The 17,798-nt window shown below is 39.7% G+C and overlaps 1 protein-coding gene across 1 annotated transcript; it reads left to right on the top strand.

The window, feature by feature from the left end:
* The first annotated feature begins 39 nt into the window (after positions 1 to 39).
* lhcgr (luteinizing hormone/choriogonadotropin receptor) lies at positions 40 to 17,738 on the top strand. Its single transcript, XM_079687935.1, has 12 exons — positions 40 to 180; positions 5,256 to 5,439; positions 5,783 to 5,854; positions 8,473 to 8,547; positions 8,795 to 8,869; positions 10,051 to 10,125; positions 10,373 to 10,450; positions 10,592 to 10,660; positions 11,087 to 11,161; positions 13,788 to 13,976; positions 14,134 to 14,187; positions 14,779 to 17,738. Coding segments are annotated over exons 1-12 (2,097 nt in total). The 5' UTR covers positions 40 to 179; the 3' UTR covers positions 15,929 to 17,738.
* Positions 17,739 to 17,798: the final 60 nt, after the last annotated feature.

Genomic DNA, 17,798 nt, shown 5'->3' with positions numbered 1-17,798 from the left:
TTTCACAACACTGATTATTCTTTAGCTCTGGATCAGAAGGAATCTGTGATCAAAGACCAGCTGGCTTTTCACAGTGGGATTCCCGAGTTCAATCCCAATTATGAAAGAGAAGTGCTCTCGGACACCTGTTGATCAAACTAAAGAACTACAGCCACCTCTAACAACAACTATTGATATACAGTAAGTGCATCAAAGAGTGGAAAGCCTGATCAATCATGGATGGAGAGATGACACTATGTAAACATTTCTAGAAATCCTTATGCATCTGCAGTGATCAAGAACACTGTTCATGAACATGTCCTGTCTGGTTGGGACAGGGTTAACGTTCTTTATGCGATATCTCTGTTGTACGTTTTGGATGTCCAAGGACCAGTGACTGTCTGCCCTGATAAGCTGTCGGGAGCATTGCCCTGTGTACAAAGTGTGCAAGTGTATGCTTAGGTATGTGTGTGCGTAATTGGGAATTTAGAGAGCAGACGAGCCTCAAGGTTATGTGCCATTAAAAAACAAGACTGCATAAATCCCGGCTAATAATTCATAATAATGACTCCCATGTTTGTTGGTTGCTTGTTTGTCCCACTTTCATTAACATGCCAGCCTCATGGTGCACATTTTGCTCCTTGTGAGTGGGTGTGAGAAGGATTGGAGGGCATATGGAAATGATTATAACCTGCTGAAGTGGAAGTATCCCAGATCCACAACACTCTCATGCAAAACCCCCTCATGAGCAGTAAAGATTAAGCAAGAATATTAGTATGTTGAAACCCTCTGTGTGAATTTACAGTGTGTGTGTGTGTGTGTGTGTGTGTGTGTGTGTGTGTGTGTGTGTGTGTGTGTGTGTGTGTGTGTGTGTGTGTGTGTGAGTGTGTGTGTGTGTGTGCGCGTGCGTGCGTGCGTGTGCGTGTGTGTGTGTGTGTGTGTTTGTGTGTGTGTGTGTGGGTGTCTGTCGATATCTCTGCTTCGCGATGTCTGTTTCGGTCTCCTTGGCCGCCACTTCCTTGTTCAAGATATGAGACTTCTGTTCTGCCCTTGAGTGTAGAGCCTTGATATTTAAATGTTTCAAACTAAAAGTGGTCCTTCTGGTCTATCTTAACACCATTCTGTGCTTACATACTGTTAAACATGGAGAAAGTTATTCGTTCATGTGAAAATACATTTTTGAGTGCCCCCTGTGAAGCATTTCTGATGAGATGTTAGAAATGAGAAGACTATCAATAAACTAGTTTTTAGTTTATTATTTATCTGGAGCATGGACACCAGCATTTTTGCTTTCTAGCAGTCGTCAGAGTTGTTAAAATGTCATAGGCTCCCATTATATGTTTAATCTGATGAGTGTATTGAATAAATAAGACTACACACATATTCACAAGGCATACAGATTATGTTACCATCCTCACCAACTCTGGTGGCTCAATCCTGAAGCACAGAACAGAAACGCACTGAAAAGAGGCAACAGATATCACTTAAACAATGTAACATGAATTAATAAAGTTTGACTTTGAGATGTTTTCTGCGATGAGAGCTACATCACGAAATGAACAATTGATGATCATTAAATAATAATAATAATAATACACTTTATTTATATGGCACCTTTCATTCAGGATGCAGCCCAAAGTGCTTTACAGAGCAAGACAAGATACATACAAAAATAAAAAGTGAGAAACATAATTAAAAACAAGTTATAAAATACAAACAGAAAGAGTTATATCACAGAACCATAAAACAATGAAACATGACAATTTGATACCACTAAAATTACTAAAAGCCAAATTTAAAACATTTGGTATATAGTCTATTCAATTCCAATCGAGGTGCTGTTCTAAGTTCCAATTAGACCGTTTGGGGCCATACAAAACGAAGGCAGCATCCCCAGATCTCTTGTAAAATACTAGGTTCTCCTATAAGAAAGACATTAGAGGATCTGAGTGTCCTTGTGGGGTTACAAAATGAAAGGCAGTCACTGATGTATGGAGGGTGCAGGTTATGTAAAACCTTATAAATCATTAAAAGCACTTCATAAATTCTGAAAGATACCAGTGCAGTGATGCCAGTAAAGGGGAAATGTGATCTCTTTTTTGTGTGTTTGTTAAAATCCTGGCCGCAGCAGCATTCTGAATTAATTGCAATTTCTTTAAAGATGTTTTAGGGAGACCGGTAGAAAGAGAATTGAAGTAGTCCAAGCGCCTAGTAATAATAGTTAAAAATGGTCTAATCCTGGTAATGTGCCTTCCATTAAAGGCTCTGCTGTCTCGAAGTGTCCAAGAAACAACAAGGAATCTGCTGAGAGAGCTTCCGCTTCTAGTAAACATACATGCACGTTATAGATGAAATTAACAACTGCCAATAAACAAAAAGCTAAGCCCATGAGGAGGAGGTTTGGGTGGTGGAGGAAGCTCAGGCATCCAATGGTGCCGGCATGTCAGCTGATAATGTACCTGCATGAAAATGATTGGATGTAACAAGCAACAAATCCGTAAATGGGCCAGTGTGATTTCTGAATTGTGCTGTGCTTTATTAATGTTTAATTTAAAGTGTCAACATGTAGGCCTACTTGAATCAAATCCTAAAAGGAATTAGCTTAAGGCCTTTGAATGCAATGTTACATAATGGATTGTTTAAATTCCATGTGGCTCGACAGTGACAGAAAGAAGTCGATCTTTGCTGCTAAACTCCAGCTACAGTGAAGAATAAAAGAATAGAACTAAGCGACACTCAGAAACACACTCAGTGCCCTTGTTGCCAATTACCTCAAATGCCACACTGATATGTGGTCACTCTTAAACTCACTCCCTGAAAATGTCGCTTTCTGTGGAAATGGCAACAAACAACATTTGACACCAATTGCTGCTTCCACCACTTTCAGTAATGACTGCAGGCCTGTGACTCAGAGCAACCCTGATCTGTTGTTTTTTGACATTTCTGCTATTTCTGTGTACTTTCCCTTTTATGATGCATTGTTGTTTTGTTTTTTTTATATTGTGTTTTAGTGTGTAAAGCTGCACGCATTGAATAGCGTGATGTCTTCCTGTGTCACGTCATCTTGTGTTGTGCTGAGCTCCACACACTGTGTGCCCTGATAACCAGCGGGAGGCTGACAGGTCAACAGCCTCCCACCCCGAAGCAAGAAGAGGCTTGTCCCTAAAAAAGGAACCATACAGTAACAAAGAGGGTGGAGGTTACATCGTGGGGTGCGATCACACCTTCTGTCTATCAGCCACTTCATCACAGGTCGGACTCACATGGCTCTCCCCCTGTGTCTAAAACTGAGGGGGTAGTCTATCCTATACTAATCGGGACTCAATGCAACTTTCCAATGCTAAACATGACCTCAGCCTGAGGTAACTGTACAAAACTGCACCAACATTTATTATTTTTGTGTACAGGGAGACATGTATCAGAGCTCCCAAAAACGGACTGCTTTATAATTTGCCCCATTTTTAAGACAATTGCATTCAAAAAAAAGAACAGGAAATGTAACAATCTTGTCCGAAGGTGTAGTTCTGTTCTTCCAACCATGCGGATAAATCCAATAAACAGGCAAAGGGCTAGCTACTATACAGCACAGCTAATGCATGAAAAAAGCAGCATTACTCATCCAACAATCATATTTTAACAATAGGTGTAACTGTTATTTTTTGTCAAGCAATTATGAAATATAAGTGATTTAGCTCTTCATTTTGAAATTGTGTCAGTTTTCTTAAGAGTCTCTGCTTACTGTGTGTGACCTTCTTGATGTGTGATGCACAGCGTGGTGTTTAGCATGAAGACGTGGGCTGATTAATAGAGGTCCACTTGCATAAATTAGTCCTATTCTCTCTCTCCCTGTCAGTGTGTTTTTTTCTCCTACCGGGTTAGTGGAAGTTGACACACTGCAGCTGAGAGGCTGGCAGGGTATTTGAGAGTCTTGGTAAACAGTGCTGGGAGGTAAGCTCTCCAGGGGGAATGAGTGTATTGTGTGTGTGTGGGGGGGGGGGGGGGGGGGGGTGTTACTGCTATATTGTCATGGGTCACAGTGGCAGTATGAGAAAGCTGTAAATGGGGTCAGGGCTGCTGACAGAAGAGGAGATTCAGCTAAGGATGATGGTGACACAATGCTTTTACTTTGACAAACTGGTGTAAACGGGACCTCGGCTGGTTGTTGTCTTGTCTCCTGTGATGTAAGGTGTTGTAAAAGCAAATGTAGTTTTATAGCAAATAGGTTTTGTTTTCTGTTTCTGTATTAAACGTTTTTTATTCCCACTCACCTTCTCCCATGGTTGACAGGTCACCCTATGAAAATGTTGAAACAACATCCCGCCTGAGCCTTATCTTCATTCAGATACAGTTAAATCGGGGTTGTGGTTGTTATTCACTGTAGACAGACACTTTAGCTTTACCATTAGTTTCACTGGAGAGTAACCACTATTGCGCTTTAAACATTAGTAAATATGTGTACATTTTACAATCTATAACACTTAAAAACTGTCTCCAACCACTTGCTTTTAGTATTTGGATTCAATGTGTCTCCCTGTTTGAATTAATATTTAGATTTGTATGAGCACATGAAAACACAATTTGCTGCTTAATATGGCAAAAGTACATTAAATATATAAAATAATAAAGCTAAAGCCAAAATAGCAGAGTTTGATGAAAAGGGTCATTGTCTTTTGTCTATTATAAGGATTCATAATAAGGGTGCATCATTAAGGCATTGAACCAGACTTTTTTATTTTAGTTGGTCTTGGCTTAACTGGAAAAAAGGATTAATCATTTCCTTTAAGGGATTTTTATAGACTCATTCACTTTACCTCGTTGTCATACAGTCCAGACCTTTTATATCAATTTGCATTCAAACTATGGAAAGATTGTCAAAGCTTGTGAATTCAATACAAAATGAATTGATGCCTTACATAAGAACACAAACTTAAATCTTAAAATGTACAGCATGCAATGGCAAAACGTATAAAAGTATACATGAGCAAAAACGTGCAAATCCCAAACATTACATTCAGCATTTGATAAAGCTGTTATTGTCTCCACCCCTACTAAACGTCACAACTCAACAGCTCAGCTGTCAAAGAAAAGTTCCTCTTGAATCTTCCAGACGGCCAGCACTTACAACAGCCCCTTAAGGCAGCAGTAGATCGAGCGCACGTGGAGGAACGACCGGAACATTATTTAGCCTTTAGTCCTGATTATTTTTCCTGAGCTGTTTTTCTCTAACTTTGAGGAGATTCAGTAGAGTTTTTGTCTTAACTTTTTAAAACCCGAAGTGAGTGGCCCAGTGTCAGGCATGGCTCCCCGGGCGGTCTGGCTCCTGCTCGCACTGTCCGGTGTCCTGTCCGCGCGCTCCTGCTGGGCTTATAGCTGTCCGGCCATCTGCCGCTGCAGGGCCGACACTCTGCGGTGCAACAGGGACACTCAGCTGGCCTCTCGGGCGGTATCCCTGCCTCGACTGTAAGTAGCCCAACTCCCTCCAGCTTCAGCGGTGACAGTAGAGTAGACAAACCTCTGTGACCCTCCTGTAAGGGTCTGGTGCTTCCCACTGAGCCCATCACTGCCACTGCGCTACTTCAGTGGCTTTTACTCTCTCTTTTAGGACTTATTGTGTTTGGCTTGTCACGTACCATTTGCATTTCCGTCACTGTCACTGAGCTATTCATAGAAGGACTTGTTAATGAGGTTTTTCTTGTTAATTATCAAACTTGTACATTATTTTATCATAAGTGTAATTTTGAAAGATAACATGGATATCCATTCTTGATTGTGTAATCAACCATTTTACTTGTGAATCTCACAGAAGGTTCAGCCACCTGCCCATGAAAGAAGTCCCCACTCATGCTTTCACGGAGCTGATCAACATTACAGTAATGTAAGTTCCTTGTTTTTCCTTTTATATTTCAGTTGGTTCAATACTATATAGTATAAGTATTGAGTTTTTTCTAAATGTTAAGAAATGATCAGGTCAATTATGAAATTTACATATACAATACATTTAAAGGTGCTAGTCATTACAATTAAGTGAATTTGCTGATGCTTTTATCCAAAGCAACTTGAGGATTCCAGAACAGCAAGAATCATAAGCTTTGAAAAAAAATGATAGGATTTAGACATAACATTAAACTAATAAAATAATAAATGTTACTGACCCTGAAAATTGCCCTGGGATTTAAAAACAATTCTAAACTACTTGATAAAGTGTTGAATCGTACAAGTAAGAAATATTTCTACAAGTCACATTCACTTGTTCACTTCACAACAGAGGCTTTGAAACGGGTACAATGTCTTCAAACGTTGAATGTGTATGATGTAGTTATTTGCCATTATCTTTTGCTGTTTATGTGAATAAGCTTCTTTAAAATACCTAAATATTGTTGTGTCCTTTCTTGTGATGTGAACACTTGTTTAATAATATTCATTATTTCCTAACACAGTACTTACATCACACGTCTTACAGGAGATTACTTTCAATCTGTTTTTATCAAAAAGTAGTGCACTTAATTCTCTAATATCAGCTTTTAGGTGATTTTTATCATTCAGTTGTCAGAAAAAAGGTTTATAACTGTAGATGTGATTAAAATGTATTCAAGTTATCCTCCAAAAATATATAACGTGATTGATCCCTGTAAAAGTAGAAGTAAGCTAGATAGGCTTCTTGCACTGCTTCACGGTGAAGAAAGAATCAAGAAACAGACAGTCTTGATGAATTTAAGTAAATGAGGGACAACTGTTCGGACTCTTACACAGCAGATTTCCTGCATATGTGGCTGACCTAATTCATCCATATACATCAGCCCGCCCACTCAGGTCCCACACGCACAATTTACTGTCTGTCCCACATACCCACCTTAAGACCTGCGGTGATCGTGCGTTCGAGGCCGTGGCTCCTATGGAACGCTCTGCCCGGTCATCTACGGTCTGCTGACTCTGTTGACTCCTTTGAAACTAATTTAAAGGCATTCCTGTTTGGGCAGGCGTTTGGGTAACCGGTGTGCTTGATTTTATTGAATTTTATACTATGTTTTTATTGTGTTTTTATTGTGTTTTGGTGCTTTTATGATATATAGACATTTTTATTCCTTGGGATAAACCCCTTGAGATGCACCATCTCGTTTTCAAGGAGGTCCCGACAATAGCAACAACTTAAAGATATACATAAACAAAAAGACAAAATGCAATTGACTTCTTAACACGTGGCTTGTGTGGTCATTTATCATTGTACGATTCCTATGATGATGTTTTATTGTTTTGTCAAGCACTTTGACTTTGTCTGTGAAAAGCGCTTTATATATAAACTTTACTTACTTTACTTTTACTTACAGTTCAATTCAAGTCTCATTTAACTAACACAGGTCTATGTAGAACCAGTAAAAACGACAGCAAAACCCAATTAAAATATAATTATCTTGTAAACAACAGAGAAATAAATAAATAAAAAGCATAACCTCTTTTCAACCTAATTAAAGATAGGTCTCCTCTTTATCATGTTTACTGCTACTAAACACAAAGTCCTGAAGCCAGCGTCCTGAATGGGTTTCAGTATTTTAATTATCATATCTCTAACAGTTTGATGAGCGGATAACGTGCGTTAGCCCGTGGTGGAATCATTTCAGCTGCTTTGTGTTGAGTGTGTTTGACTTTGCTCTTCTCCTCAGGGACAAGTCTTATCAGCCTCAGATACGAGCAGTACTTCCACAATGTGTTCATTATGTTCAAATCTTGTGTCTAGTTTAAAGCGATAAAACTCATTTGGGTTTAAACAACACTGACCTTAGTCTTTTCAGCCATTAACACCTGTGTCAAGGTATACTGACATGTGTGTGACAGTGGTGATGCAAACTGTAAATCAAGGCCTTATCTGGATTTAAACGCTTTTTTATACTGTGTGGTAATTATGACACTATAATGCAATCAGAGGAGGTCATGAAAGTGAAAAAGCAGACACGTTCTTGTTTTGTTTTTTTTCATTTGAGATGGAGGCAGAGTGATGTTAACCTTAAGAAAAGTGTCGGCTGATTACAGTAGAGTGGGGGAAACCGGTGATTACAAAAAGAAGGTGGAGGGCGGCTTCGAAGGAGAAGTCAGCCTCCATCAGAAAACAAACGTGTTCAAGGACGAGTATAGAAGGCTTGTTGACTTTGCTTGTCTCTGAACATCTCTGTTTAGTCCTCCATTTTTAAACATCTTCACTTCCAAGGCCCAGATGCATCTCTGATGTATACTGGAGCTTTTCCAAACACGAGGTGAAGCATGTGCATGTAGTGCCCTAGAAGTGAGAACTGTTTTTGGCGGTATTTAAACATTTCCCTCATGGCTTTCTGTCCCAATATCAATCATCTCTGTCCTATTTCCAAATGAGGTGCATTGAAAAGTAAGCAAGGGAACTTTGTGTCACTTTTAATATTTCGATCTGAGGCATTTCAGGAGTTATTTGTTCACAGGCTCTTATTAATCTGTTGACTGATGTGAAGCCATCTCTTTGTGCCACAGTGTGATCTCCCAGAGCGACAGCATCACAAAGATTCAGCGACACGCCTTCCTCTCCCTCCATAGCCTGATTCAAATGTAAGCCACACTTTACCTTCCGCCGCATGTCAAATTCAAGCTGCACGATGAAAGCAATTATTCATTTGAACAGCTGGTACGTGTTTTGCATTGCATTTACCTTACAGGATTAGTCTCTCATTATAAAGAGTGTTTAATTGTTGATTTTCAGAGCGGCTGGTGTATGAATGGGCTGTGTTTGTTTGTTGACTGTCACTGACAACTATAGTGTAATTACTGATGGGCTTCCTCATTTTTATCCCCACAGATCATTGCAGAATATCATCAGTCTGAGGGTTATTGAAAAAGGAGCCTTCACTGACCTGCCCAAACTGGAATATTTGTAAGTAAAAAAAAATAGTATCATTGTTCTCCTATTTAAAACCCACCTAACAGCAGGTGGGTCAGTCAACAAAACGTTCTTCATTTCTGCAGTATAGTGTGGATTTTCAACCACACGCTGACTTGATGTAATTCAGCTAAATCTGATGATCTACTAGAGCAGGGGTGTCAAACTCAAATACATAGTGGGCCAAAATAAAAAAAATGGGTACTAGTCGAGGGCCGGACTGGTTCAATGTTTATTGCAGAACTTATTGAAATGAACTTATTGCACATATTAAACCTGGAACTAACAAAGCTTAAATGATTGTCTATAAAAACAACATTAAATAATCAGTTGCATTCATTTCTTATGGCTCTATCTGCAGCTTTTCCGGAGTCATTTCTTATGATTACATTTTTCCACAGGCCAACAACAGCTTTAAAAAAACTATTCCCCTCAAATAATAAACCAAACGTGCCCTGTTGTCGTGAGAAAAAAAGTGCAGAAGGAAACATCCATTGAAACTCAGTGTGCTGTTCTGTGATGCTAGTTCAAGCCAGATACTTGGCATCTCATCTTGGGTGCAAGTTCATCAATGTTTGGGCTCAGGCTCTGAGCTGAGGAAACTCTCAGGATTGAGTGAAGGTGTGCGTGCAATATACCGGCGGGCCAGATCGAATAGTAATAAAAAATTATTACTAGAGTAAAAGCTGTAGAAATCTTATTTGAATAGACCTTAAATGAAATAACTTATGCAGTCCAAGTCAAAAATACAATTAAAATGTAGTAATCCAAATCCTAAATACTTCCAGTAATATACAATTTTTTTCGGAGGAATATTAACTTATTTTTTTTCTAAATACACTACAAACTATTAAGGAGGGAAAACAAGAAAGATGAAAAAAATGAAATATTGAAGATACAAAATAAATATAAATATGACTGTCCGACAATGTTGAAGAACATATAACATTATAAAAAACAAGGTCATTAATTTTAAGGAAACAAACTGGAAGATAAACTGGGGGGATGAGAAAACGTGTCAAAGGTCACGAGCAAACAGGGACATGATGTGTTAGATCGGGACTGGAAATTCCTCTAACTGATAAAAAAATCTGCAAAGCTGTGACATTTAGCAGACACTTGTAGCAAGATTTGTCCTCCTCTGCTCATGATTTCTTCTCTCTGCTGCTTCACAGGAGCATCTCTAACACAGGGCTGACACACTTCCCAGACTTCACAACTATCTCTTCCCTGGCGCCGTTTATCCTCCTGTAAGTCATCACCTTTAAAAACAGTGCTTTATAAATGTGTTTAATATCTGTCTTCATGTTGCAGAACTCCATGTTATAACTCCAAGTTTATTCTGAGCCCGCTCATACTTTTTATCTATCAATGCCACATACCACCCGACTGTGTCAGTTCATCCAATGGCTCTTTTTTTGAACAAATGTGCATCATTTGGTCTAACTGATAATTAAGCCAAACAGCTTGAGTGAAGGTTATCTCTCCTGTGTGCAGAGAAATGGTCGACAACATGGGGATCGACTTCATTCCTGCCAATTCGTTCCAGGGTATTTCAGAAGCAGATGTAGACATGTGAGTACAGGAGCCACATACCTTTTGTTACCCCATTACTGGAGCTCAAGGTAAGAATTTGTCTCCATATGTCATCTCAGTCGTCTGACCTTGGTGATATGTGCTTTTAACAGCAAGTTTGTCACATTGTGTCCCTCACAGGAATCTGTTTAGAAACGGCTTCAAGGATATCAAATCTCATGCATTCAATGGAACCAAGCTCAACACACTGTAAGCATTTTGATAATCTTGTGCTAAAATAGCAACAACAATACGCGCCAATACATTAGGCTGGTGTTAAGTATGCTCTTTAGCTCTTTGGCTCTTCTTTTTGTAATCATTCAAAGCTGAGTGAACCGGTAAACAAGTGTTATATAAGACTAAACAAAGATCGGATGCCCCCTTGTTTTCTTGCTCTGCCCCATACTGCTGATAGTAAATGCAGATGAGATCAGTGCGGACACCATGCAGTCTAAAAATAATGCTCATCTTCCTCAGTGTCAAGCCAAGAACACACGTAGTTGATAAATGGTTTGAGGGCCATTGTTGGCCATTAATGTGTCATCTTAGATTTCCTTTTATATTGGATGTTAACTGCTAAACTATTGTTTGGACTTGAGGTCACTTTTGTTTCAGTTGTTTTCTTTTCTTTTGTAGGATTTTAAGAGACAACATGTATCTCAGTGACATTGAAGAAAATGCTTTTGAAGGAGTCACCGGTCCAAGTTATCTGTAAGTGACAAAGATTTCAGTTGGTAAAACCATTCAAATCAAGGAAAATGTCATTAACCCTTAGATTCATAAGTGGGTATTTTTTGACCCGATGAGGGGGTTTTCTTGAAGTATCTTTGTAATTAAAAATGTTTATCATTTCATATTCCAGCTATTCCTCAAAAAACCTGCTTTGGATATCATGCCATTCAAATGTTTTATTTAAATTTGATACATTTTAAGAAATTGTAGTTTTGTATTACTACCCCAAGTGTTGCATGCATTTTCTATGGAATCCTATGGGAACCTTTGATTCTTATCACCTGTGGCTGTCAGGAATACATTCACTGTAGACCACACAGACTACATCACAAGTGACACCTCTCAGGAAGATTATTTTACACAGCAAGATCTGATACCTGTCAATATAATAATAATAAAAACAATAATAATAAAAATAATAATAATACATTATATTTGTATATGGCTTTTCAAGGACTCAAAATCGCTTTAGAATATAAGGGAAGTTTAGGGTGGGGGGTATAGGACTATCAAAATTGATCAACCGGCATGGATTGATGGGGGGTGGGCTATGAGTAGACAAGGGAAAAGGGACTGGAATACTGTGAGGGTCTCAGAATAGCGGAGATCTTTGCATCAATATGTTCAAAACGTTTTCTTTATAAAATGTAAAATAAAATGTCTAAAATTATAAATAGTGAAAAATTAAATATAAAATATTTCTAGTGAGAACCAAAATATAATACTAAATATTATACAAGTGATTTCTCTTAACCAAAATGACAAAAATCACATAAAAACAGATATTATTCTAATACGGGTCCTTTTTGACCCACTTATGGAAGAGTCTAGGGTCCAGTCACTCCTGCATCCAAGGGTTACAAAATCATTGGTGGTAGAAGTGTTCTTTTGTAGTGTTTGTTTGCAACTGCAGCAGCTTTCAGTAAAAGCTTTTCAAAACCACCGTACACCTACCAAACAGACAGAGTCAGCAGCTAATGAGACATGTATTGAGATTGAACTAAAACTGCATAAATGATTTGCATTCAACATTTTACCAAAACTTGCTTAAAGGAGCTTAAAGGCATCATGATTTCTATTATCATTTAACACAAGTGTTTTAGAGCATTTTCATTTTAAATACAAGTGGGAAATAGTGTTAAAGGTAGGGTAGGTATGAATGGAGAAACCAGCTTGAGTGCGCTAGAATTTGAAAGTATGCAGCCGAAAAAAATCTGCCCCTTCCTTCAGACTTCCTTACAGAGCACCTCCTCCAACACAAACGAACGTGCACATGACCAATGAGGTCACAAGATAAGTTTGTGCACAGATTGAAGGCTGACAGGCAGGTAGGCCATCCAGTTATTTTAGCTGGGCTGGCTAAAATAACTGGTCGTGCTTTTTACAGTACTACGGCTTCCACAGATGACATTTTTTATGTATTTATTGTCAAAGCATTTAATATATTCATTGCTATCGGGATGTTAAGAGCATTCCATGGAATATAACAAAAAGTATTTCTGAAGTGAATTACCTACCCCACCTTTAATGTGGGATTTTGACGTTGTGGCCTATTAACAAAAAGCTAATATTAAGCACTTTGTATGTTTTACAGCTGGGCAGTTTAATCTATGAAAAAGCATTTCATGTTGTACACTGAATGTATGATTAAATGTGAAATACTCCTCCAAAGTAACTACAAACTATGTCTGGTAAATGAATGTTGTGTGTGAGTAAAATATATAGTCTGTGAACTGTAGATCCCAGTTGAAGATGTACCAGTTCCTAAAAAGTTATAGACAAGAGGTCAAAACACAAAATCAGAAATGTATGATTGTGGCAAAGTTAAATACCGGAGAGGACAGACCTACTTTCTCTATCTGTTGATGTTTGAATCAACAGCATTAAGGTTACCATATTTGAACTGGGCCAGTGAAGCATGATTAATATTCATAACAATGTTTATAATTTATTGTTTAAACATTAGGGCGGTGACAGCCTGTCTGTGTAAACAACCAACAAGGCGAGAAGCACTGATGAATACTGATTAGTGAACAAATATCCCGGCCTGATGCACATGCAGCTCGCAAGGTCTCTGATTGCAAGTAACCTTGTGTTGCAGATATCACATTTCCTTTTATCTTAGTTGTGAATTACAGAAGTGTGTGTGGTTATAACGGCCATGCAGGAAAAGCTAAAGGTCTTCCTTTTGCTCGTCCTGAGCCTAAAGAGCACCATCCGGGTATTTTCATGTTCAATGAATATAAGAAAAACAATTACGTGAGCGAGTAAAGTAGATCCTAAGTGTTGTTTTTCTAAAATGTGTTCAGTCCGTGTCAGTAATTACAACCTTTATTCTGCGATGAAGATTTTTTTGTTGTGAATTAGCACCTCTTGTAGAAAGACCTTGATGGCTTGTTGAAAATGAAAACCTTTAATTAGGGGTTTTTCTGCCACTGTCACTAGAGATTCAGCAGAAAAATGCCTGAGATAGCTTTATATAATTATAAAGAAAACACTAATGGCTCTTCCTGTTGGAAAGACTTTGTAACCCTCTAACAGTCAAATTATTGAAACACAGTATCTCCACTGAAATTAATGTTTATATTTTCCATGTTTGATGCAGGGATGTTTCCTTCACACCTCTGAGGTCCCTCCCCCGAAAAGGATTGGGGCAGGTGAGGTATCTGAACGCCAGCTCTGCCTTTGCTCTGAAGACCCTCCCCCCCCCGGAGGGCCTGGCCGAGCTGCTGAACGCAGAACTCACGTACTCCAGCCACTGCTGCGCTTTCCACACATGGCGGCGGAAACAAAGGTAACCGACCACTGCGCCCAGAGATATACAAATCCATTCACATCTGCACAAAGAACAAAAGCTCTGTCCTGTGAATACTGATCATCAGTAGTTGGAACAGCAGTTGAGATTACTGGCATTTTCTGTGGTTTAACATTTTCCTCTTTTTTATTTAAAGGGAAAGTGCCTTAAAGAACTTCTCAAAGTTGTGTGATCTCAGCACAACTGAAAAGTAAGTGACTTCACTGTCCATTAAGAGACTGTACTAAAATAATTGGTGTTCGGAGGGGGGTGCATTTTAAAGTTCAAGTTTAAGATTACGACAAAGCCTTTCATTATGGATACTTTTTTCCCGGGACCATCCCATTAATTTTCTATGGCCTTAAAAGTGCATTGATGATTTGATAGTTTAAACCTAATAGATTGATATTCTAACATAGCACCCACATTGAACCAATGGATAAGCAATTGTAATTGGGAAAATACTTGGCGAAAAAAAATAAAAAAATAAAAATAACAATGCCTGTTTACTTATTAATAGTCACATCTCAATATTTTAACCAAGAGCTGTCACTTCATCTGACACTTTTAATTTCTAACTTCTAATAATTATACTAAAAACAACTAACTCTCTGGATAAAGATGAACTTTGAGTCCCTGAAAATAAACATCCACCTCTATTGTTTCTTAAAACTGACATAGTTGATCTAACGTTGGCTCACCTTAAAACATTCGAGTAATCTATTTAGAAAACAATACTATAATAAAAGACTCCTCTCCTCTCTTAATTGTAATAATCTTTTTTGACATATGTATTCTTCAGAGAGCCTACCGAAGATGGCATGGATTTTATCGATGACATCACCTTTCAGTATCCTGACCTGGAATTTGAGTGTGTCAACAGCCCCTTCGTCAAGTGCACTCCAACGCCGGATGCCTTTAACCCCTGCGAGGACCTGCTGGGCTTCCCCCTCCTGCGCTGTCTCACCTGTATCATCACGGTGTTCGCTGTGACCGGTAACCTGGCTGTTCTGGCTATGCTGCTCATCAGCAAACACAAGCTAACCGTCTCCAGGTTCCTCATGTGTAACCTGGCCTTTGCCGACCTGTGCATGGGGTTCTACCTGATGCTCATTGCCTTCATGGACATCATCTCCCGCCACGAGTACTACAACCATGCGACTGACTGGCAGACGGGGCCCGGGTGTGGAACAGCAGGGTTTTTAACGGTGTTCTCCAGCGAGCTATCAGTATACACACTGACAGTGATTAGCCTTGAACGCTGGCACACCATCACCAATGCCATGCAAGTCAACAAGAGGCTACGGATGCACCATGTGGCGGCCTTAATGGGGGCAGGCTGGGTCTTCTCTCTGCTGGTGGCCCTGCTCCCTCTTGTGGGGGTCAGCAGTTACAGCAAAGTGAGCATCTGTCTGCCCATGGACATCGACTCGCTGGCCTCTCAGATCTACGTTGTGGCCGTGCTCATTCTCAATGTTGCTGCTTTCCTGTTGGTCTGCTACTGTTACATATGCATATATCTGAGTGTTCGCAATCCGGAGCACTCTACCCGTCTTGGAGACACCAGAATTGCCAAGCGCATGGCTGTGCTCATTTTCACAGACTTTCTTTGCATGGCCCCGATCTCCTTCTTCGCCATTTCTGCTGCCCTGAAGATGCCCCTGATAACCGTGTCCCACTCAAAGATTCTGCTCATCCTGTTTTATCCCATCAACTCCCTCTGCAACCCTTTCTTGTACACCCTCTTCACACGGGCGATCAGGAAGGACGTGGGCCTGCTGCTGAGTCGCTGCGGCTGCTGCAGCTCTGACGCTGACTGGTTCAGGTCGCAGACTCGGGCTTCACATCCCCACTGCAGTCAAAAAACACCCAAAGCTCAAACTAACTCACTGAGCTTCTATGCTTTTCACATCAAGATGAAGGATTGCTTTCTAAAAAAAAGGGCCACATGATCAACACTGAGAATTGTATTATGATTGTATTGTATTATGAAGGCAGCATCTGCTCCTAAGAATGCAGCATTTAAGGTCAGGTTGAAGAGATTCTCTGTCTTGTACATGGAAGGCATCAGATCAGATTTGATCTCTGTTCATTTACAAAGTGAGAATTTCAGGTGCTGCTGCCTCCTTTTCTGCACATGTGAGGAGGTACAAAGAAGCAGATGGAGCAAGCAGGAATGGGGGGGGAAATGGGCCAGTTTGTTAAAGGTATCCTAAATCATGGATTGTTATTGTTATAATGATCTGAAAACTGTAAAAACAGACTTTGTGTAATAGACAAAGAGTTCTAAGGATGAGTTTTGATTGATGTTTTAATCCTTATAAAGGTCAAGATTTTTTATTTGAATATTATGAGGTAAATGTGATCAAAGGAAAGTATTTTGCTTGCTACAGATGAGTTTTAGTGCCATCTATTGTTGTGTTGATGTACTCAGGAGACATTTGGACTTGAAGACTGCAGCATGTCACATCAGCCAAGACTCTGGGGCCGTTTCTCAATCTCGAGGATACTGGCTTCCAAGCCAATATTTCAAGGATGCTACGTCATCGAGTGCCACCCGAAGTACTGTTCCAATCTCCAGCATACTTGGAATTCCACCAAGGCCGCGTCCTTGGTTTGGGGGAAATTTCGAGGCTGCACATGGGTAGACTTTGCATCCTTAAAATCCCCACAATGCTTTGCGCACGGACCAATTTCCCCAAATCTGTGGCGGAAAATGTAAGGCGGGGCCTCTCATATGAAGCACACCTGCACACTTGTAGCCTGTTCCACTCTTTGTTTTCCGAATGCAAGGAAGTATTCTTGCCTCGCTTCTGATGCAAGATGCTCGGCAGACATGTGCTACCAAGCAAGCATACTCGTGATTTATAAACGCACGCTGGGTGTTTCTCAATGTCGAGGAAGGCTGCTCCAGATCCACTATTTCAAGCATACTACGTCATCGAGTGCCGCCGAAGGCCTGTTCCAATGTCCAGCATACTTGGAATTCTACCGAGGCCGGCGTACTTCGTAGTGAGAAATTTCGAGGCTGCACATGTGTAAACTCCGCGGTCTTAAAATCCCCACAATGCTTTGCGCACGGACCAATTTCCAAATCTTTTGCGGAAATCACGATCCATTTAAGGCGGGGCCTCCCATATGACGCAAACCTGCACACCTGTTAGCCTGTTGCACAATTCTTCATTTTCCGAGGCTTGGAAGGATTCTTGCCTCGCTTCTGAAGCAAGTGACTCGGAAGACATGTGCCACCAAGCAAGCGTCCTCGACATTGAGAAACACCCTCTGTGTCCACCAGAATTAAAAATGTTGTTAAAATGTCCTCGATTTCCACAATGAGACATTTTTGAAATTTTTAAAGTGTGGTAAGTTACTTATGCTAACTGTCTTTTACAATGGGTTTTCTCATTTAAAAAATAAATACTACTCAGCATCTTAGAAACTTTTGTTTGGGTTCTTCCCGTCAACACTGCTGAAATCCAGAGATTGTATCTACTGCTGTAATATTTATTAATCTAATCTCTCTGAAATCGTACATGATAAATATGCTGAAAAGACACATATTTGCATAATTTAATTGAACTCTAGGATCTGTGTGGCACATTACATTTTGGTGGAACAACCAAACATCCCTCTGTGGCTGGGAGTTTAATATTTTTTAGGAGATCTGCCCTCTGATTTCATATCCTGTTTATATTCTACCCTCCGATTGAACTTGGAAACCAGTGCTATGAATTGCTTTTACTATGTGCGAACGTGCAAACTGCAGTACTGTAAAACATTTGAAGATAGTGTTTAACAAAATGTTAAAAGAAAAAGGCCTAC

This window comes from Notothenia rossii (genome assembly GCF_949606895.1).
Source record: "Notothenia rossii genome assembly, chromosome: 6".
In the NCBI taxonomy this organism is placed as follows: domain Eukaryota; kingdom Metazoa; phylum Chordata; class Actinopteri; order Perciformes; family Nototheniidae; genus Notothenia; species Notothenia rossii.
Note: the sequence above shows the minus strand (reverse complement) of the source record. Positions and strands in the feature narration are given on the sequence as shown.

Bases quoted from the DNA above. Each gene is read 5' to 3' on its own strand.
- lhcgr (XM_079687935.1), top strand. The intron at 10,451-10,591 runs GTGAGTACAGGA...TGTCCCTCACAG, and splicing joins TCAGAAGCAGATGTAGACAT to GAATCTGTTTAGAAACGGCT. The intron at 11,162-13,787 runs GTAAGTGACAAA...TGTTTGATGCAG, and splicing joins GTCACCGGTCCAAGTTATCT to GGATGTTTCCTTCACACCTC.